The sequence below is a fragment of the Salmo salar genome, chromosome ssa01 (genome assembly GCF_905237065.1).
Source record: "Salmo salar chromosome ssa01, Ssal_v3.1, whole genome shotgun sequence".
Taxonomy (NCBI): domain Eukaryota; kingdom Metazoa; phylum Chordata; class Actinopteri; order Salmoniformes; family Salmonidae; genus Salmo; species Salmo salar.
In genome coordinates, this window is record NC_059442.1 from 94678273 (window position 1) to 94700346 (window position 22074).

The 22074-nt window shown below is 43.4% G+C and overlaps 2 protein-coding genes and 1 non-coding gene across 3 annotated transcripts in view; 1 reads left to right on the top strand and 2 right to left on the bottom strand.

The window, feature by feature from the left end:
* Positions 1–363: 363 nt before the first annotated feature.
* On the bottom strand, positions 364–434 carry trnag-ccc (transfer RNA glycine (anticodon CCC)). The gene has a single exon. It is a non-coding gene; the product is annotated as a tRNA-Gly (tRNA).
* Positions 435–625: 191 nt separating this feature from the next.
* Positions 626–8244, top strand: LOC106610521 (histone-lysine N-methyltransferase PRDM9). The gene is made up of 7 exons (XM_014209909.2): positions 626–784; positions 1100–1204; positions 1326–1424; positions 1619–1890; positions 5455–5522; positions 5621–5811; positions 5978–8244. The coding sequence occupies exons 2-7, from the start codon at positions 1111–1113 to the stop codon at positions 7588–7590; spliced, it is 2337 nt and encodes a 778-aa protein (XP_014065384.1). The 5' UTR covers positions 626–784; positions 1100–1110; the 3' UTR covers positions 7591–8244.
* A 1896-nt stretch (positions 8245–10140) lies between these two features.
* LOC106610511 (neurabin-2) overlaps positions 10141–22074 on the bottom strand; it is a 31111-nt gene continuing 19177 nt past the window's right edge. The window contains exons 2-10 of the mRNA XM_014209897.2: positions 17920–18052; positions 17038–17158; positions 15787–15891; positions 14123–14255; positions 12213–12365; positions 11980–12033; positions 11610–11839; positions 11276–11369; positions 10141–10940 (exon numbers count right to left, since the gene is read on the bottom strand). Coding sequence (XP_014065372.1) covers positions 10890–10940; positions 11276–11369; positions 11610–11839; positions 11980–12033; positions 12213–12365; positions 14123–14255; positions 15787–15891; positions 17038–17158; positions 17920–18052 — 1074 coding nt within the window. The 3' untranslated portion in view covers positions 10141–10889. The remainder of the gene's footprint in view (positions 10941–11275; positions 11370–11609; positions 11840–11979; positions 12034–12212; positions 12366–14122; positions 14256–15786; positions 15892–17037; positions 17159–17919; positions 18053–22074) is intronic.

Here is a 22074-nt window from a genome sequence, read left to right on the forward strand (position 1 = left end):
TCAACCATCTCAGTCGCAAATTTGGTGTTAAGTAGTCATATCTTCTGGAACACTTGGCTTCTGTCATGACCTGGTATAGGTGACGTCTTTCTCAAATGTCACTTGCAGTACATTTTGGATAGTTTCGATAATCTCGACACTATGGCACCGCACGAGAATGCCAGTGAGTAAAAGTTGTTTCCGACTGGCTCCACTGCAACCTGTATGGAACTTCAGTGTGTCTCTGTTGCTTGGTTGTTTCCATGAGACACAAGCGACAACTACTGAGGTAAAATGTTGCCTACTTGGTTGCTGAAAAGGAAACGCGAAAACAGAGATTATTAATAATGCTACTGCAGTTTTGTGTCAAGATTGCAAAAACAGTGCGCCGCCCGGGAATCGAACCCGGGTCGAAAGAATGGGAATCTTCCATGATACCATTACACCAGCGGCGCAGTTAAATATGAGACAGATTGTTGATTATATAAAGAAAGTGTAAATCAGTTTCGACATTATATGCATGTTTTATAGCGTATGAATAATACTCTGGTCATTAAAGCGTCATCGATAATTTAAAAAATCTATAATAATTGTAAAAAGTTCACATTTAGAGGCGATCGTTTGCAAGGTTTTCACTTCCGGTTCATGAAAAGGGCAACAAACATCCGAACATTTGTTACAAGCTACCCATTAACTTTTACCACAAAAGTCAAATCAGTTTTCCAAAAGTAACAAACACACTAGTACCTTAACAGATTATTACCAAGTAATTAGATACAGGTTTCAGGTGGATTCATTTGTACAGGTTTGTCCTAACATCATTGTAAACACAATATTATGATAAAAATGCTAGCGAGCAATGTGGAATTAGCATTAACTAGCATGTTTTTCTGTAGCTAGCTAGCTAACAATGTGTATTATGACAGTCAGATATATTTTGTTTTCGTTAGTAGCTAATGTTCATTACACAATTAAATTAATACGTCAATTGGTATAGAATCAGGACAAAATGGCTGTTGCCATAGCTTAACACACAGGGTGACGGGTTTTGTCCAGATACATGGCTGTTGTGTTGTGCTTGCTGACTCTGTCATGTTGCTACCCTACTAACCGACTACAGAGCCTGCAGTCATGTCTGAAGAAGTGATCATCGTGGAGTGGGCAGAGACTGGTGCATCAGAAGAGGGATGTCAAGCCCAACTCATTACAGACAACGCCTCTGCAGGTGTGGTACTCAGGCTACAGTAGCCTAATTCAATCAGTTTCATATTGTGTTTGACATGTACTCCTGTGTCAGGAATGTTTGTCATGTACTCCTGTTTCTCACTGGATCTGTGTTGTCACAGTGTTGCCCGACAGCCTGGTCCAGAATATATTGGTGAACACTGTGGTACAAGGCCAAGAGGAGGATCATCCACTACCAAATGACAACGGCAATGACCTCTGTGAGTGACAACAGATTCTGTGTACTCTGACTATCTTGAATTCAAAGGCCGTCAATGGTTTTTGCATGCATCTTTCAAATCATAGTTGCTTAGATCTACGGTTAGTAAGTGTAAGGCCTTGTTATGTCCAGTTTAGTTTACCACATGATTGTGTCATCTTACTTAGTTAGGCCTATCACTTTGTATTTTTACAGATTGTGAGGAGTGTCATGCCTCCTACAAAGACCAGTGTGATATCCAAGGTGGTCTGTCCTTCATGCTGGACTCTCCCACTCCAGTGGGCTTACCCCAGAGGGCCCTCCTCACCCTACCCCACGGGCTGGTGGTGGGCAGGTCCAGTATCCCTGGGGCTGGTCTGGGGGTTCTAAACCAAGGAGCAATTGTGTCCCCAGGAATGCACTTTGGCCCCTGTGAGGGGGAGGTGACTACCAGGGACAGCGCAGTAACAAGTGACTACTCCTGGGAGGTGAGTACTGATGGATGCTTTTTTCAAATTGTATTTATTTAAGATTTATTTAACCAGGCAAGTCAGCTAAGAACAAATTCTTATTTACAATGACGGCCTACCAAAAGGCCTCCTGTGGGGACGAGGGCTGGGATTAAAAATAAAATAAAAATATAGGACAAAACACACATCCACGACAAGAGAGACACCACAACACTACATGAATGGTTGAGTCGTGCTTAAGAAAAACCCTTAGCCGTGTATATAGGCCATATACCACACCCCCTCTGGTCTTATTGCTTAAGTATATTGAGTGAGTTAACTTCAACTGTGCCTCCAAATCTTTTTGAAAATCGGAGCATATGTACCTGCAATTCTACATCACAAACATTGTAATATCGGCAGCTTCACCCGGGACATCCATCATCTTTCTGCCACAGCACTGTGAACTACAGCAGATTGAAGCTTGTGATTGGTTTAGTAAGGGACCGGGACCAAGGCGATTGGATGCGTTTGTAAAGAAATGCCCCTTATGATTAGAGTGGACTGCAGACTGGACAGCCACGTTCATTCTACGCGCTGATCAAAGTCTATGAACTCAATTGTCAAAAGAGCATCACGGCAACTTGAGTGCTGTTTTGTAAACATAAACGTCAAGAAATACATTTGGTTCACACCTGTCCCAGAATGCTTCCTTATGACAGCATGTGATAATAGGCTATAGCATACTACTACTGATTTTAATATAGGGTTGGGTGGTATCCAAGAGATCCTGAGTGGCGCAGCAGTCTAAAGCACTAGAGGCGTCACTACAGACCCGGGTTCGATATTTGTTCTTAACTGACTTGCCTAGTTAAATAAAGGTTAAAAAAATTTAATAAATCCAGATTTTCATATCGTCATACCGTCCTTGTCTTATGCCGGGATTTATGGTATGAGACAAAAAAAGGGATATTGGGCGTCTATTACCAGAACGCTACCAAACTTATCACAAGTAATAGCACATTTCCAAGGAGGCTGCTAGCTAAATATGCTAAAGAATGAAAACGAAAATAAACAAATTGCAAAAACAGGCAATCCAGCTACCGAATGTCATTTTTGATGAGTCTGGACATTTTACAAGCAAAATGGGAATGAGAGACACTGCAAATGAACGAAGGTTTTGACGCATGCTGGTCTGAAGGAAGAACAGTACTGGCTCTGGAGCAGCATATGTACAAGCTGTGTCTGTGTGTAGTCTAGAGTTGCTAGGGTAACTGGCCTGCCTGCTCTGCTCGAAGATGGGGGAGGAGCAGACCAGCCAAGAACTGAGAGGAGAAGATGGGGGAGGAGCAAACAGGGCGAGAACTGAGAAGAAAAAAAACGCTAGGAAATCAAGATAACTCATCCAAAGGGCTTTGACTTCTCAAACATTGCAGAAAGCTAACACAATATGATGCCCCATCACCTTATTAATTCAGCCACTTATTTAGATACAGTGAGGGAAAAAAGTATTTGATCCCCTGCTGATTTTGTACGTTTGCCCACTGACAAAGAAATAATCAGTCAATAATTTAAATGGTAGGTTTATTTCAACAGTGAGAGACAGAATAAAAACCAAAAAATCCAGAAAAACGCATGTCAAAAATGTTATAAATTGATTTGCATTTCAATGAGGGAAATAAGTATTTGACCCCTCTGCAAAACATGACTTAGTTCTTGGTGGCAAAACCCTTGTTGGCAATCACAGAGGACAGAGGTTTCTTGTAGTTGGCCACCAGGTTTGTACACATCTCAGGAGGGATTTTGTCCCACTCCTCTTTGCAGATCTTCTCCAAGTCATTAAGGTTTCGAGGCTGATGTTTGGCAACTCGAACCTTCAGCTCCCTCCACAGATTTTCTATGGGATTAAGGTCTGGAGACTGGCTAGGCCACTGTGCTTCTTCTTGAGCCACTCCTTTGTTGCCTTGGCCGTGTGTTTTGGGTCATTGTCATGCTGGAATACCCATCCACGACCCATTTTCAATGCCCTGGCTGAGGGAGGTTCTCACCCAAGATTTGACGGTACATGGTCCCTTTGATGCGGTGAAGTTGTCCTGTCCCCTTAGCAGAAAAACACCCCCAAAGCATAATGTTTCCACCTCCATGTTTGACGGTGGGGATGGTGTTCTTGGGGTCATAGGCAGCATTCCTCCTCCTCCAAACACGGCGAGTTGAGTTGATGCCAAAGAGCTCCATTTTGATCTCATCTGACCACAACACTTTCACCCAGTGGTCCTCTGAATCATTCAGATGTTCATTGGCAAACTTCAGACGGGCATGTGTAAGTGCTTTCTTGAGCAGGGGTGCTGCAGGATTTCAGTCCTTCACGGCGTAGTGTGTTACCGATTGTTTTCTTGGTGACTATGGTCCCAGCTGCCTTGAGATCATTGACAAGATCCTCCTGTGTAGTTCTGGGCTGATTCCTCACCGTTCTCATGATCATTGCAACTCCACGAGGTGAGATCTTGCATGGAGCCCCAGGCCGAGGGAGATTGACAGTTCTTTTGTGTTTCTTCCATTTGCGAATAATCGCACCAACTGTTGTCACCTTTTCACCAAGCTGCTTGGCGATGGTCTTGTAGCCCTTTCCAGCCTTGTGTAGGTCTACAATCTTGTCCCTGACATCCTTGGATAGCTCTTTGGTCTTGGCCATAGTGGAGAGTTTGGAATCTGATTGATTGATTGCTTCTGTGGACAGGTGTCTTTTATACAGGTAACAAACTGAGATTAGGAGCACTCCCTTTAAGAGTGTGCTCCTAATCTCAGCTCGTTACCTGTATAAAAGACACCTGGGAGCCAGAAATCTTTCTGATTGAGAGGGGGTCAAATGCTTATTTCCCTCATTAAAATGTAAATTAATTCATAACATTTTTGAAATGTGTTTTTCTGGATTTTTTTGTTGTTATTCTGTCTCTCACTGTTCAAATAAACCTACCATTGAAATTATAGACTGATCATTTCTTTGTCAGTGGGCAAACGTACAAAATCAGCAGGGGATCAAATACTTTTTTCCCTCACTGTAACTAGCCAGTTAAACTTAGGGGTTAATGCACAATTCTTAATTTTTTACAGAGGACAAAAATTCAATGCATAACATATATCTTGCTGTGTTTTGTAAACGCAGATGTAAAATGCTTTTATTGTAATTTCTCCTCAGCATCAGACTAATTTTGTGCTTAAGTTGCACTTCTCCACTCAGATGAGAGTTCACGACCATGCTCTGACTGATGTATATCTACTTTTCTCCAGTGCTTTTCTCAGTCTAGCCAGCTTACATTTCTCTGATAAAATGCAAGATTACCTTTTAAGAAAAACATTAGAAAATGTACCTTACATTGTTTTCTATGATAAACATTAGAAATATGATGGCCATGCATCGTTTTTGCCCCAAAAAAGACCTTGCTTTTTAATTGTATGCTCACTTAGTGCCTATGTAGGGAATGCGGTGCCATTTGGGACACAACACTGTTCTGGAGCATTGTCTCTATGCTCTATCTATCGGAGCATGGTCAGCTGACATTTTTTGTCCGTATTGTTCTGTTTAAAGCGCTTGTCTCTTTTCAGGTCTGGAACAGTAAGGGTGAATCTGAGTACATTGATTCTGCAAGAGACACTCATTCCAATTGGATGAGGTAACTTGTGTTGTAGAACGTACCTTATTTTACACTGCATCTGTCTGTCTGTTATGGAGTGCTTAGTCCCATTGCACTCTCTCTCATCTCTCTTTTAGGTATGTTAATTGTGCTCGTAATGTAGAGGAGGGTAATCTCATAGCACTCCAGTACAGGGGGACTGTTTTCTTCCACTGCTGCCGCTCCATCCTCCCAGGAGATGAGCTCCTGTTTTGGCCTGGGGGGCGATTCATCGACAGGTTTAGGGACCCTTCTGACCAAATCTGGCTCCGAAAGAGCACCCCTTCAGGTACTTATCCCTAGTCTCTTTTTACAACCTTGCTCTGGCATTAGGTGTCTAGAAGGCTTCTGTGAGGGTGTATAAGGGATAATAATACATTTCTCCAAAAAGTTGAAAGAACGTCACTTTAGTTTAATAAGACCTAACTTTTCTTCTTCTTTTCTCTCCGTTTTAGAGGTTAATACAGATTTATCGTCTCAGGTTTTCCTCTGCTGTCAGTGCCAGCTTTCTTTCACCACTGAGACCTACATCCAAAGACATAAAGAGCAATTACACCCTCTGGACCTATCACCTGCGTCTGCACTGAGTGAGCTTGAAAATCACCTTTCTAACAGTAACATGAACCCAGACCCTATGTCGTCCTCTGTCCGTGAGTTGGGCTACCGGTGCCCTCAGCGTCCTAAGAGTTTTAAGCAGAAAGGCCACGTCCAGAGAACCATGCGAGCTGTCCACTCCAACGTCAGACCCTACTGCTGCCCCCAGTGCAGGAAGTGTTTCACTCAGGGGTACGACCTGGCAAGTCACCAGCTACGAGTTCACGGAAGGAAGAAGAAGCCTGGAGTGGTAGAGGTCAGCGGTGAGAGTTCGCTCCCGCCTCCTTCTGACAGCACCTGGGAACCCGAGCCTCTGTCCAATGATCAACCTACAGAGACCCAGACAGGAAGAGCTTCCTCACAGAGACTGAGGAACCTCAGGGTAAAGTTCACCAGGAACTCTAAAGCCAAAACTAAGGCAAACACACCGAAACAAAGAGAAACCAGTACCAAGAAGAGGTTCCATTCAGATCCCAATCCAGATGCTCTGGACATGGAGGAGGAGAGCAGAGAGGCTGTAGGAGAGGCCCAGTACAGCTGCACTGATTGTCAGAGAACCTTCGGCAACCCAGAGTCCCTTAAAGCCCATCAGTGCATCCGGGTCGTGGTGGGGCCACCTCCGTACTCTTGCTCTACATGCAGGGTTACCTTCAAACGGTACACCACCCTGAAGAAGCACAAGGTCAACAAGCACCCGAAGGAAAATATGCTTTATTGCTGCACCCACTGTGGAAGGTTCTTCAGTCAGGCTGCTGGTCTACAGCACCACCTGGATGCAGAAGTATGTAAGGACATCCAGCTGAGCTCTAAAGAAGCTGTCCCTTGCTCCTACTGCCAGTTCTCCTTCACCGAGGAGAGGTACCTCCGGAAGCACGTTAAGAGACACCACCCTGATGAGCATGTCTCTCAGGCCACAGGCCTAGGCTCAGGGATAATTCAGTCGGAGCAGAAGGCCGGAGAGGCAGGAGAAGTCCACCTGTGCTTGCAGTGTGGAAAGAGCTACGAGCACGTTCAGAGGTTCAAAGCTCACCGGTGTTTCCAGTCAGACGCAGCCAAACTGCACTTGTGCAATGACTGTGGGAAAGGTTTCTCTTGTTTCTACAGCCTTAAGCAGCATCAGCGGATTCACACGGGAGAGAAGCCATACCGCTGCTCTTACTGTGAGAAGTGTTTTAGCCACTCTGGACATCTGAATGTGCACGTGAGGATACACACAGGGGAGAAATCTTTCCTGTGTACTGAGTGTGGAGAGAGTTTTCGTCAGTCTGGGGATCTGAAGCGCCATGAGAGAAAACACACTGGGGTGAAACCATGTACCTGTCCTGAATGTGGGAAAAGCTTCAGTCGACCTCAGAGTCTGAAAGCTCACCTGATGCTGCACAACGGAGAGAGACAGTACAAGTGTGATCAGTGTGGGAAAAGTTTTTCACGAAATTATCACCTGACGAGACACCATGAAAAGACACACTCATAATTTGGTTGCACCACACACACACTATTGACTATTGTGTTTCTTTGAAAACACTTGGTTAAGTTGATACATACCCATTTCAACATTCACAGCTGAGAATACCAGTACATTTTACAACACTTCATGTAAAATAATGTGATTGTTGTTCATACTTTGGTTTTCAAAGAAAATGTGTTAAAAAACAGTACAAATCCTTACACCATGGCAACCCTGCCTCCCTACAAGCTATGAGTATTGATCATGTTCCGGCCTCAATTAGCTATGTTTAGACTGTTGTGGTCCATTTTTGCTGTGTTCTAGTGTACTATAAAATAGATGGCTCTCCTATTCTTAACACCTAGCCCAGTCATATTCAAGGTTAGAACTACCTTTCTAGGGGTTCTAATGATTCTAGCCTTGAGATGCATTTTTGATAGCATATCTACAGTATTTCACTTTTTAATGTGTATAGTATTGTTTACTAGGTGTTGTCCAATGAATTCTGTAACAACTCCCTCTTCAAATCAGGGTTGATTGGAAAAAGCTGTTCAAAATTGGACATTGTATTGACATATCTTTGTACTCCCTGACGAAGGCTATGCAGCCGAATGGCGTCAGAGTTTGTAAACTGTTTCCATTGAACATGCCATACAAATAAAGGCTTTTTAATTAATTATATGAGGAGTGCCTTGGTCTTCCTTTCTTTTTGATGACCAATGTGTTTATTATTCATAATATGCCATTTCCAATTTAGAGTAGAATATATCTCTATTGTCCCTGGAGTATAATTCAGTTTGTGATCTGAAGATGAGGGAAATGTAAAATGGAAGTTATAAAAAAATAACTGACTTCAGTATCACAGTTCACCATTTATTGCACAAAACAATGCAAAGCATGTGCCCTGTCCAAGCCTAAAATCTGATAAACACTCGAAACATGCCCATGAGATACAGTATGTGTTCATTTGATAACATTATCTAACACTGTCTTCATGAAATCCCCCCGGTCTAGCCTCTGAAATTCATTCCTGCTTTCATCAACACTTGTTTCTTTGCATTGCTTTTCTCCAATACCTCACATATGTTTACAGGGAGGAATGTTTCATCACCTTCAAAGTCCATGGTTGTGTTCACGATGGACAAGTTCAGTTATGCCTCGTCCCTCTGTTTCAGTCCATCAGTCACCAGTTCTTGTGTCTGCCATTCAGTCGGTGTTGAATACATCTTTGATAATATTCACAATAAAAAATAAAAAAACGATAAGATTCCAATCATGTCATGTCCCTTTGTGGTACAGCACATATGGAGGATTTCTCTCCTTTTTATAAGGAGTTATGTAAGTTTAGTTAGTTAAATAAGAAAGGGGTTATTACTGAAGGTTTAGTATACTCTTACTGAATCCCATCAGTAGCCATTACTGCGTAGCGGAGTTGACTAACAATACACATACTGTATGGCTGTGGCAGCAGTTGACTGAAGTCTCAAACTCCTGCAAAAGTTGGTCTCCTGATGTAATTGTAGGAGATAGCCCACCTCTTGCCACTTTCATTCCAGTGAAGCACCAAACGTTCAATCAAGCTACACTACTGGTTCAAATGTTTGGGATGACTTAGAAATGTCGTTTTTGAAAGAAAAGCTATTTTTTTTGTCTATTAAAATAACATCAAATTGATCCGAAATACAGTGTAGACATTGTTAATGTTGTAAATGACTATTGTAGCTGGAAACGGCAGATTTTTTATGGAATATTTTCATAGGCGTACAGAGGCCCATTATCAGCAACCTGTGTTCCAATGGCACGTTGTGTTAGCTAGGCAGAGTTGCAAAGAAAAAGCCATATCTCAGACTGGCCAATATAAATAAAAGATTAAGATGGGCAAATGAACAGACACTGGACAGAGGAACTCTGCCTAGAAGGCAAGCATCCCGGAGTCGCCTCTTCACTGTTGATGTTGAGACTGGTGTTTTGTGGGCACTATTTAATGAAGCTGCCAGTTAAGGACTTGTGAGGCGTCTGTTTCTCAAGCTAGACACTCTAATGTACTTGTCCTCTTGCTCAGTTGTGCACCGGGGCCTCCCACTCCTCTTTCTATTCTGGTAAGAGACAGTTTGTGCTGTTCTGTGAAGGGAGTAGTACACAACGTTGTACGAGATCTTCAGTTTCTTGGCAATTTCTCGCATGGAACAGCCTTAATTTCTTAGAAGACGAATAGACTGATGAGTTTCAGAAGAAAGTTATTTGTTTCTGGCCATTTTGAGCTTCTAATCGAACCCACAAATTCTGATGCTCCAGATACTCAACTAGTCTAAAGAAGCCCAGTTGTATTGCTTCTTTAATCAGCACAACAATTTTCAGCTGTGCTAACATAATTGCAAAAGGGTTTTCTAATGATCAATTAGCCTTTTAAAATGATAAACCTGGATTAGCTAACACAACGTGCCATTGGAACACAGGAGTGATGGTTGCTGATAATGGGCCTCTGTACGCCTATGCAGATATTCCATTAACAATCAGCTGTTTCCAGCTACAATAGTAATTTACAACATTAGCAATGTCTACACTGCATTTCTGATCAATTTGATGTTATTTTAATGGACCAAAAAAAATTGCTCTTCTTTCAAAAACAAGGACATTTCTAAGTGACCCCCAACTTTTCAACGGTAGTGTATATCTTCTCCAGTGTGGACATTTGACTAGTTACACATCTTCCTCAGTCACATAAGCACCAACTGTTGACTCCATTATGTCATACTGTATATGTTAAATGTTATACATATATTAATAAAAATACAAAGCAAACTTTTGTTTTATAAACCACATACAGTATTACAGCTGTACAATGACAATCCAGAAAATGAAACGGCACTTACAAAATAGGCAAATAAAAGAAAGAAATTTGATTTGTTTTGGCAATTGAAATCAAAAGCCCGGTCTTCTAATTCACCCAAAAACACGATTTGTGATCAAATTGTAAAATACTGAACACTGGGAATGAAAAGTTAGGAACAGCAACGGTTAGAGTTCCATGGACGTTCTTGTCAGTATTTTGGAATGTTAAGAAAATGGTTGATTAAACTGTCAGACAAACCAGTAGTTATTGACAATATTACCAGCTGGGAAATCTAAAAACAAAACGGGATTGAAAGAGTTGTTACATAAAGAGATTACATAAAGAAATACAAAGCCTGAGGGTACCTGTATTCGACCGCAAACCAGGCTAAAGTTTGAGACAAGAAATACCATGGGTCCACTGCAAGTACAATAACACTATCCTCGTATTCACTTCTGGAAATTCTTGAAGAGACTCTTAGAAAACAAGGCTTTTATAAAGGTTCAGATTTCAGTACCTCAACCCTGCATTCCAGATCTGCTATCTGCAAACAAACACAGAAAGTTATGGTTACATTTGTGTACTATAGATGATGGACTACTAGAAACTTGAATTGTTACCATAATACATTCAATCAAGTTTCTCAATCACAAAGTTGTCTGCAACTACCAACGTTCTGTGTAATCAATGGTCTCCCTGATGGCTGCACACGATGACATTTATAATATAATAATAATAATAATAATAATATATGCCATTTAACAGACAGTTTTATCCAAAGCAACTTACAGTCATGCGTGCATATATTTTTCATATCGGTGACCCCAGCGGGAATCAAACCCAGGAACCACACATACAACCATCAGTCTCCACTATTACCTGTTCATGGAGCTGTCCTGACTCCTCCCTCAGTGATGCCTCGGCCCCGTCCTGAAGACAGCGCTGAGTCTCCTTCTTCAGGTACTCAATCTCTCTGGAGAAGAGCCATCACAGAGACACCAATCACACCACTCTAAAACCACTTGTATTTCCACTGTAATGAATGAGCTCTGAGAAAAGCCTTGGGGCTGAAACATTGGAAACATTGCCGCAGACTGAACAAGTTCTACTTTCTTTTCTATTATTCACTGTAATTAACATACTTTTATATTGACCTCTTATGTACAACCTTACCACACTCTCAATGCAATGTGTGTGTGTGTCCCGGCCTTACTTCTGCTGGTACTCCTTGATGAGGCGCTTGGCCTTGCTGTACTTGCGCTCCAGAGCCTGGTACTGGGCCTGGGTCTCCTTCAGGTGCTCGTCCACAGCCTGACACAGACTCTGGGCCTCCATCCAGTAACCCTCCAGCTTCTCCATGCGCTCCTTGTTCTCCTGCAGGGTCTGCTCCAACTGGGTCTTGTCCACACGCCAGCGCTGCTTGTCCTGCTTTGCATGGTTCAGCTGGGAGTGTGGAGAAGCACACAAACACATGTACACAAACAGACAGGCAGGGGATGAAAACTGTAAAGGCCACTGTATATCAACTGCCCATATTTACAATTAAACATTAGGACATAATAAGAATGACATAATATAACAACCTTTTTTTTCAGCTGTTGGATCTCTGCCTGTGTTACAGCATGCTTTATGTGAAGCTGAGGAGAGCGAGAGAGAGAGAGACAGGGAGAGACAGAAAGAGAGCGAGAGAGACAGACAGAGGGAGAGAAAGAAAGAGAGGTGGAGAGAGAGAGTAAGTGAGTAAGTAAGTAGTGCACTACATAAGGAATAGAGTGACGCAGGCCTTTGTCTTTAACTTGTCTTTGTCTTCTCTCACTTCCTGGTACTTATGGGCCAGCTTCTCAGGGTCCGTCTCCAGTGGAGAGATGTCCTCGTTCTCAGCCAGTTCAAACACCTCGATGGCAGAGGGATGCGTGGGGCTGACCTCCTCCTCATCATCCTCCTCCTCATCAGTACCATATTCGCCACCCTGGGGGAAGAGCGGACAGGTGAGCCTGAAGTCTCGATTGGGTCTGGGGTTTTCCACAATGCCTCCAGGTTTTAACTGAGACGGCCAAAGTGTCTGCATATTTGAAAAGGTTCAATATAGTTCCATCTGTCCATCCATCCATCCATCCATCCATCCCACAGCATTTTTATAATTGCCTGTGACTGCTGCCTCTACAAGAGCTTCATGGTTGGTTCTCTATTGGTATCGAGACTGGCCACTAGATGGCATATAACACCAGTAAAGCGGGTCCCTAGATAGGGGGTGAGAACACACCAGAACTAAACCTCAGCCATAATGCTATCATTCTGCATGTCATTGTAATAAGATGGAGAATATAAGAATGTCCTGCATCCTCATAGGATTTTGATTGCATAGAGGTCATCCTCGTTGTGATAGGTGATGACATTTACAATTGAGTCATTTAGCAGACACTCTTATCCAGAGCAACTTAGTGATTCATCTTAAGATAGCTAGGTGAGACATCAACACATCACAAGCGTATCAAGTACATTTTCCCTCAACAAAGTACTCATCAGCAAAGTCAGAGCTAGTAGGAAAAGACAACTGCCTTTTTTGTGGGGGAAGTGGGCATCTGGGGCACCGTGAAAGTTATTTAAGATACTCTTCAATAAGGTTTCAGACATTTTCAGAAGATGGACAGGGGAAGCTTTAGTGGGAAGCTGGTTTCACGATTGGGGTGCAAGGATAGAGAAGAGCTTGACTTTAGGGGGAAGCTGCTATTGGGGTGCCAGGACAGAGAAGGGCTTGCCTTTAGGGAGAAGCTTTTTCAACCAATAAGGTGCCAGGACAGAGAAGAGCTTGACTGTAGGGGGAAGCTGGTATTAGGGTGCCAGGACAGAGAAGAGATAGACTTTATGAAGAAGCTGGTTCCACCATTGGGGTGCCAGGACAGAGAAGAGATAGACTGTAGGAGGAAGCTGGTATTGGGGTGCCAGGACAGAGAAGCGCTTGACTTTAGGGGGAAGCTGGTATTGGGATGCCAGGACAGAGAAGCGCCTGAAGTCCTATAAAATGTCTACCCCAACAACCCAGAGAGGAAGTGGCCAGAACGTTATAAACAGATTCAAAAAGGAGTCCTAGGGGGACATCATTTCATTTATCTTATTTGACCTAGGCTCTCTGAACTGACCTGTTGGCGTGCATCACAAATGGCACCCTATTGTCTATATAGTGTACTACTTTTGACCAGAGTCCATAGGAAGAATAGAGTATTTTGGGAAGCAGACTTGTGTTTATACTGTCTGCAGGCTACACTGAACAGTAACAGCGTACCTATGGACACACGCCCATTCAGCTCACTCAATACAGGCACCGGCTTTGGGTCCCTTCTGACAAAGATGCGATTGGCACACATATCTTAATCCTAAAGCTGAGGGGAAAAGAGAACACACAAAGGCAACGATTGACCTAAAAAGCTTCATAGTCATTTGAAAAATTCAAATAGTGACCAGGCTTCCATTTCTGTCTCTAAACTGGCCGTGTTCAGGGTCGTGTTCTTTTGGGCACACAGTAGCAAAATCTTTTTCAACATAAAACAACATCTGTTTTCTTATTGGACTAGTCTTTCTGTCCATCTGTACTGTACCTCTTGGTTGTCCGTTCAACGGCTAATTTGGTTGTAGACCTACCTATGCTGGATGTAGACTGGTTGGAGACTGGTTGGAGACTGGTTGGAGACTGATTGTAGACTGGTTGGAGACTGGTTGGAGACTTACCTCTTGGTCCTCCATGTACTGGCTGTAGCGTTGTTCCATCACCTCTCTCTGCCAGCGCTCCTGTTCCAGGGTCTGTTGGATCAGCTGGGCCACCTCACTCTGTTCGCCCGGCTTCTCTCGACCAATCAGAAACCTGCATTACATTACACAGCTTTTGAAAATGTCTTCCTATGTGGACTGCAATAAGAGGAACCTCTATGATATGGTCCCTTAGCAAGAGGTTAAATAATTATACAGCCTGTTTCAACATTTAGATTATTTTGACTCAATATATGCTCTGTTTTTCAGTGTAATACCCTCCTCAGCTATGTAAAAAGAATCTGAGCAGTGCAGTTCAGAATGAGTAGCCATAGTCAGTCAGTTATCAAGACCACCATAACAGACTTACAATTCCCTCTGCTAACTATCATGTAATTAAATGCTAACCAACACAGTTCCCATCCTCAGCCATCCATCCATTCCTCTGGCTGACATTTTTATGAATAGGACTGACCGACTGACCACCTGCCTCAGCCCTTCCTTCCACGTCTACCCTGTTCTATAATTCATGAGCAATCTCTGAAGAGGGCTCTGATCTTCGACAAGTCACACAACACTAACAATTACACACGCACACACACGCGCACACAGAAACACACACACACAGGAACACACACACACCACACGTTAACAATTACCCCCATAGCTCCACTGACGACTAGTTCCTGAATAATTAATGAATGAGCCTATAGGACGACAAAGGAGTGTTGGGGATTGGGGAACTCTGGTGCCCCATTCAGTCAGCCACAAATAGACCCCTCTGGCATTTCGGAATGATAATTGTGTTGATGACTGCTGTGAGGATGATGGTGATGTTTTTATGCTCTGCTATGGTCCAAATGTAGAGTTTCAGCTTTGTCTGTGGTTCTGCTGTGGTTCTGTTGCTATATCTATGAAGGGAAGTGTTGGCTCTTCATCATACTATCATCATGGCCCTATTTGGCTTCTGATGACTACTCTGCGTGACCTGATCTATGCAGTACGTATGTGGGAGGATGTGATAACTGACTGACTAAGGGTACTAGATTGAATATGGGTACTAGACTATGGGTACTAGATCAGCTGCTAGATCGAATCCCCGAGCTGACAAGGTAAAAATATGTTGTTCTGTCCCTAAACAAGGCAGTTAACCAACTGTTAACTGCCGTCATTGTAAATAAATATGTGTTCTTAACTGACTTGCCTAGTTAAATAAAGGTTAAAAAAATTATATTCTGAACTGCAGATTCTTCTTACATAGCTGAGGAGGGTAATACACTGAAAAACATGTCTCTCTCAGAGCATATAATGAGTCATTTTGACAGTCTCTCTAGAGTCTAAAGCTGCTGCAAACTAAGAAGAACATGTCTCCAGAAAACCTTAATGGTGTCTGACATCACGCTGTACAACACAAAGAAGAGATCAGACTTGATGAGCCCAACTTCATACAGGGCCAAGCAATTTAACCTGTCTGTCTGTATTCAAGTGTTTGAGAGTGACATCCATCAAAACAACTCTATTCTTTTTCATTAGCTCATTGTTTTAAAATTGCTTTAAAAGGTGCAGTAGTTGGGCCCTGGTCAAAAGTCGTGCACTATAAAGGGAATAGGGTCATTTGGGATGAATCCCCAAAACCGTATCCTCACTTGACGGTGCCTGTGGTGTTCCTGAGGACGGAGGCAGCGAAGGTCTGGGTGACCCCCACCAGACTGGTCCCATCCACCTCCACTATCAGGTCATTCACCTGGATCCTGGATGGAGAAACACAAAGTAGCACAACAGCCTCAGTCAGGACTCGTATAACATGCTTACTTTTTCAGACATCTTTTATTCAACTTTTATTTTATACAGGTTTGTCTCATTGAGATAGAAATCTATCTTGCAAGCGAGACATGTTCACACAAGGAACCATATCAAATCAGCTAGCTAGACCAAGATGTGAATACTACTACTAGATACACTAGTCTGGCTCATCTCAGATGGTTGATTGCTTCTTACATTATTAAATCATCATTAATCATTCAATTCAAGGACTAGCATTTCGCCCAATTATAAATTGGTTTAGACATGACTCTTCTGCTCCCTGGCTGAGAATAGAGATAAATATTATGGCTCCCATTGCCCTGGAAGAAGTGGTATTCATTTATCTCTTAAACCAGGGTTTCTCAATATTTCCTAAATTGGCTCACCTGATTCAATTCATCAACTGGGTGGGAGGGGGACTGATAAGCAACCTCAGTTGCTGGGCGGGATGGGAAGGGGTGGGTGGCATGCTTTCTTCGGGTCAGGGAGGTGGGGTAGGGTAGATGAAGATGCGGGAGGAGGGGGGCTTGGCGGGGTGGGAAGGGCTGGAAAACATGGTTTCCAGTGGGTAGGGAGGATGCAGGCGTGTGGATGGGGACTGAGGGGGTTAAGGGAATGGGTTGGGGAGGGGGACTGAGGGTTTTGAGGGAATGGGTTGGGGAGGGGGACTGAGGGTGTTGAAGCAATGGGTTGGGGAGGGGGATTGAGGAGGTTAAGGGAATGGGTAAGGGGAGGGGGACTGAGGGGGTTGGGGGAATGGATTCGGGAGGGGGAGACTTTTTTTCTTTATCTGTGTATGCATTATTTTTGTGTTTTTTGTTTTTGTGGCAGCCCACAGGTACAATAAATACTGTTTGTGAATATATGAAATGCAAATATGATAACTGAATATATGGATATAACTGAATTAAAATGACTTTCAATGTTAAACCTGTACCTGTAACCCCCTTCTGAATAAATGACTAACTAAATTAAAAGTTGGTCACAAAAAAACCAAAAAAGATGATTAAATCATGCAGAACTTGTTCAGGTAAATCTGCCAAGAGTATAGATGGACAAGCCGTAGATGGAAAGGACACCATTTTGTGACATACCTGCCGTCCCGGTGCGCTGCTCCTTTATCGGTAACCGTCTTGACAAAGATGCCCAGTTTCTCCAGGCCCATGTCTGCCCCCGCCCCCATCCCAATGATACTGATACCTAGCCCATCACCATCTGAAGACACAGTGGATATAGGAGAAATACTGTGAGAAGAAAATACAATCATAGTTATCTTAATCCATGATGAAAATGAAATGCTCTTTTGTTTCATAATAGCTTTTCAAATCAATGTTTTCCTGTGACAGTCATTTTACCCTATGTTAACATCCTGTCAATGTGAAGATGGAGTGATTTAGAATTCCCTCTCCGGAGGAGGGATAACTGGAAGCCAGATGGAATGATTGAGAATTCCCATTTAGGAGGAGCGATAACTGGTTGGCAGATGGAGGGATTGAGAATTCCCTCTTGGGAGGAGGGATAACTGGAGGGAAGATGGAGTGATTGAGAATTCCCAACTTGGGGGAGGGATAACTGGAGGGAAAATGGAGGGATGATGGAGAAATGATGGATGGGTGCTAATGGGGATTGATTGTCTGATTGTCTCAAGAGAATGGAGATGGAGAACTCTTCTTTAGAGTACTGTGAAATATAAGTACTGTGAATGAGTTTTCTTGAATGGGCAATCTGGGAATGATCGTTGTTGTTATTCGAATCCCAGATTGACACATTAAGGTTATGGGGATTACTGAATCCCAGATTGACACATTAAGGTTATGGGGATAACTGAATCCCAGATTGACACATTACGGTTATGGGGATAACTGAATCCCAGATTGCCACATTAAGGTTATGGGGATAACTGAATCCCAGATTAAAGTTATGAAGGTAACTGAATCCCAGATGAAGGTTATGGGGGTAATTTGGCTGAGGTGTACCTTTCTCCAGCGCAACGGGGAACAGATCGAGCCTCTCCACCCTCTTCTCCAGCTCGTACTCGGCAGATGCAGCCATGGGGTCCACGTCCTCGTTCCGACGGTCATAGTCCTCGTTGGGGTAGGTGGCAAACACCTGAGAGATGGACCGTTCACAATGAAGTTTATTACAAAACAGTTTATTCAGACTGATTTTACTTAGGCTAGGTGTCTGATTGACTGATTGATTGACTGATTGAGAAGTAGTTGCATGTTTATAATTCAGGATGTCTCTATCCATGTTGGAAGAAGGCCTTAGATCCAATATGTTCAGATGGGTGGGTGGAGGTGGGACAGAGGTGACAACATAGTGTTGTCTTTAGTGCATTACACTGACACGTCATTCACCTCTAATAATGAATACAAACCATTTCCATCACCAAATTTGCCTCAGTCAGAGCTTGCTTTAACTACCAAAGTGCTACTATATTTCGGTAACAGGCCTCAAATCAACCACAGTATAAAACAAAGCACCTCTCAAAGAATAGATAGTGGCCCATTTCAGAGCAGAGATTCCCACATTGGCCCAGCTCCAACAGCATGGGTCCATCCCAGATGACACACTATTCCTTACATAGTGCACTGCTTTTGACCAGAGCCCTATAGGTGTACACTTTATAGGGAATACGGTGCTATTTGGGACGTAGACCATGACAGTTTACATAAGCACCTTCAGCATGCTAATGCAGGCCTGACCACTGCAGCTGCTACACACACACACAAGGAGAGTTGGAGCTGCCAACATGGCTTAACTGTAAAAGCCTCCTCTCCTTCACGGCCACTGCCACTCTCCTCTTTGGTCTTCCAGGGAGGGTTAATATCCCTCTTCCTCCATGTTAAACTGTCTTTCTGTTAATATCCCTCTTCCTCTCTGTTAACCTGTCTTTACGTTAATATCCCTCTCTGTTAAACTATCTTTATGTTAATATCCCTCTTCCTCTCTGGTAAACTGTCTTTATGTTAATATCCCTCTTCCTCCATGTTAAACTGTCTTTATACTAATATCCCTCTTCTTCTCTGGTAAACTGTCTTGATGTTAATATCCCTCTTCCTCCATGTTAAACTGTCTTGATGTTAATATCCCTCTTCCTCCATTTTAAACTGTCTTTATGCTAATATCCCTCTTCCTCCATGTTAAACTGTCTTTATGTTAATATCCCTCTTCCTCCATTTTAAACTGTCTTTATGCTAATATCCCTCTTCCTCCATGTTAAACTGTCTTTATGTTAATATCCCTCTTCCTCCATTTTAAACTGTCTTTATGTTAATATCCCTCTTCCTCCATTTTAAACTGTCTTTATGTATGCCAGCTTTTCTCATTTTCTTACTCTAGATCTGTTTGTGCCTCAGAGTAGTCAGTACGGACATATACAATAGCATCTCTTTGCTTGATCAGCGCTGTCTAAATCACATGGTCTCTGTCTCCGTAGCAACCGCACAGTGAAGTGCTTGTCAGATTTGACATTGCCCCTATGATTCAATCAACCTCCCCATGAGAGAAGTAGATAAGAGTATTATCTGTGTTTCCATACATCATTGAATACTGGGAAGGTTGAGGTGAGGCACATTTCTTTGACTGTGTTAAACTGTACCTAGGTCTGTGCCGTTGGATCAAACATTTTCCAATAGAACACTAGGAAGAGAAGGCCTTGCATCAAAGCAGCCATCGTACAGTACATACACTGTTGATGACACTTCCCATGGCCATATAAATGCCAGCTCAGAACTATACAGTCATGCGCACGCACGCACACACACACACACGGTCTTAATGGGTTGTGTGATTTAGGTTGCCTTTGTATTTAGGCGGATTAGGATAATATGGATTATAGGCAGACAAAAAATATGTTTCTCCTTCGTCTGAATGGATGTAGCCTGGCATTAGCACAGGGGTATTCAAATCTTACCCTACGAGGTCCGGACTGGTATTCTGTTCTACCTGATAATTAACTACACCCCACCTGGTGTCCCAGGTCTAAATCCCTGATTAGAGGGGGAAAATTAAATAAACTAGTGGAACTGGCTTCGAGGTCCAGAGCTGAGTTTGAGGGCATTAGCACATCAACAGTTAAAACAACTGAAAGTGGTCCTACAAATCTGTCTTACTCTCTGTCACTGTGTGTCCAAAATAGCACCCTATTCCCTATATAGTGCACAACTTTTGACCAGAGCCCTGTCTGTTTGCGTCTGTAGCACCACCATAGCACTAGCAGACTTGGCACAAATGGAGTTCTCAATTGAATTCAAAAGTAGTGCACTACATAAGAAGTAGGTTGTAATTTGTGACTGTCTCACATGGAAGTTCGCTCCTTGAGTTTAATGATCAAGAGGCCACAGTTGGTGCACCTTCCTGCCCCATTTCATGGCCTTGTGAACAGAGACCAGTGTATTAAAACATGTAGGAAACCCTACATCCAGATGTGTCTGTAATACCTGTCTGTGTTGGGCTTCAGCTTTGCACACTGACTGACAAGGCAAACACACACGCACACACACACACACACACACTGACTGACAAGGCAAACACACACACACACACACACACACACACACACAGACGAGGCAAACACACACACAAACACACAGGCCAATACTTTCTTCTCCAAAATCAAGAGATTTACTTCTTCCTTATATGGATTATCCCACTAAGGGTCAGACACACACTGATTATCTAACATGATGCCCTCATATCCTCCCTGCCTCCCTCCATCTCCCTCCATTCATCCATCCTGCCCTCTCTCTTCCTCCGTCCCTTCCTCCCTCCATCTCCCTCCATTCATCCATTCTGCCTGCTATCTCTTCCTCCGTCCCTTCCTCCCTCCATCTCCCTCCATTCATCCATCCTGCCCTCTCTCTCTTCCTCCCTCCATTCAATCAACCATCCATACCTCTCTCTTCCTCCGTCCCTTCCTCCCTCCATCTCCCTCCATTCATCCATCCTGCCCTCTCTCTCTTCCTCCCTCCATTCAATCAACCATCCATACCTCTCTCTCTTCCTCCGTCCCTTCCTCCCTCCATCTCCCTCCATTCATCCATCCTGCCCTCTCTCTCTTCCTCCCTCCATTCAATCAACCATCCATACCTCTCTCTCTTCCTCCGTCCCTTCCTCCCTCCATCTCCCTCCATTCATCCATCCTGCCCTCTCTCTCTTCCTCCCTCCATTCAATCAACCATCCATACCTCTCTCTTCCTCCGTCCCTTCCTCCCTCCATCTCCCTCCATTCATCCTTCCTGCCCTCTATCTCTTCCTCCCTCCATTCATCCATCCTGCCCTCTCTCTCTTCCTCCGTCCCTTCCTCCCTCCATCCATTCATCCATCCTGCCCTCTATCTCTTCCTCCCTCCATTCAATCAACCATCCATACCTCTCTCTCTCTTCCTCCGTCCCTTCCTCCCTACATCTCCCTTCCATCCTCTCTCCCTCCTGTACTGTAAGTAAGACCACAGCAGATGAACACTGACTGGGCGGGGCGGATAAGCTGGCACTGTGGCAATCAATGGGCTTGTTTGAGTGGTAAGGCTGACACAACCGACTGCAGACGAAAGTCAAGGAATGAAGTCAGGGGAGGTGCATCTGCAACAGCCGAAAGTCAGACACTGATGTAGTTTTCCAACGGCAAGGCTCAGTGCAACACGACAGTGTGTTGCCATTGTTTCTAGAAGTTTTTCTTTGTAATGTCGAAATAAACATGTCTCCAGCTCCCATATCACACAGTCACAGACTGAAAATATACACTGAGTTCACAAAACATACACATATGCTAATATTGATTTGAGCAGAACAGTCTCAATTTGTCAGGGCGTGGATTCTACAAGGTTTCGAAAGTGTTGCACAGGGATGCTGACTCCAATGCTTCCCACAGTTGTTTCAAGTTGGCTGAATGTCCTTTAGATGGTGGACCATTCTGGATACACACAGGAAATTGTTGAGTGTGAAAAACCCAGCAGCGATGCAGTTCTTGACACAAACCGGTGTCCTTGGCACCTACTACCATACCCAGTTCAAAAGCACTTAACATTTTTGTCTCAAGGCTTCAAAATCCTCCTTTAACCTGTCTCCTCCCCTTCATCTACACAGATTGAAGTGGATTTAACAAGTGACATCAATAAGGGATCATAG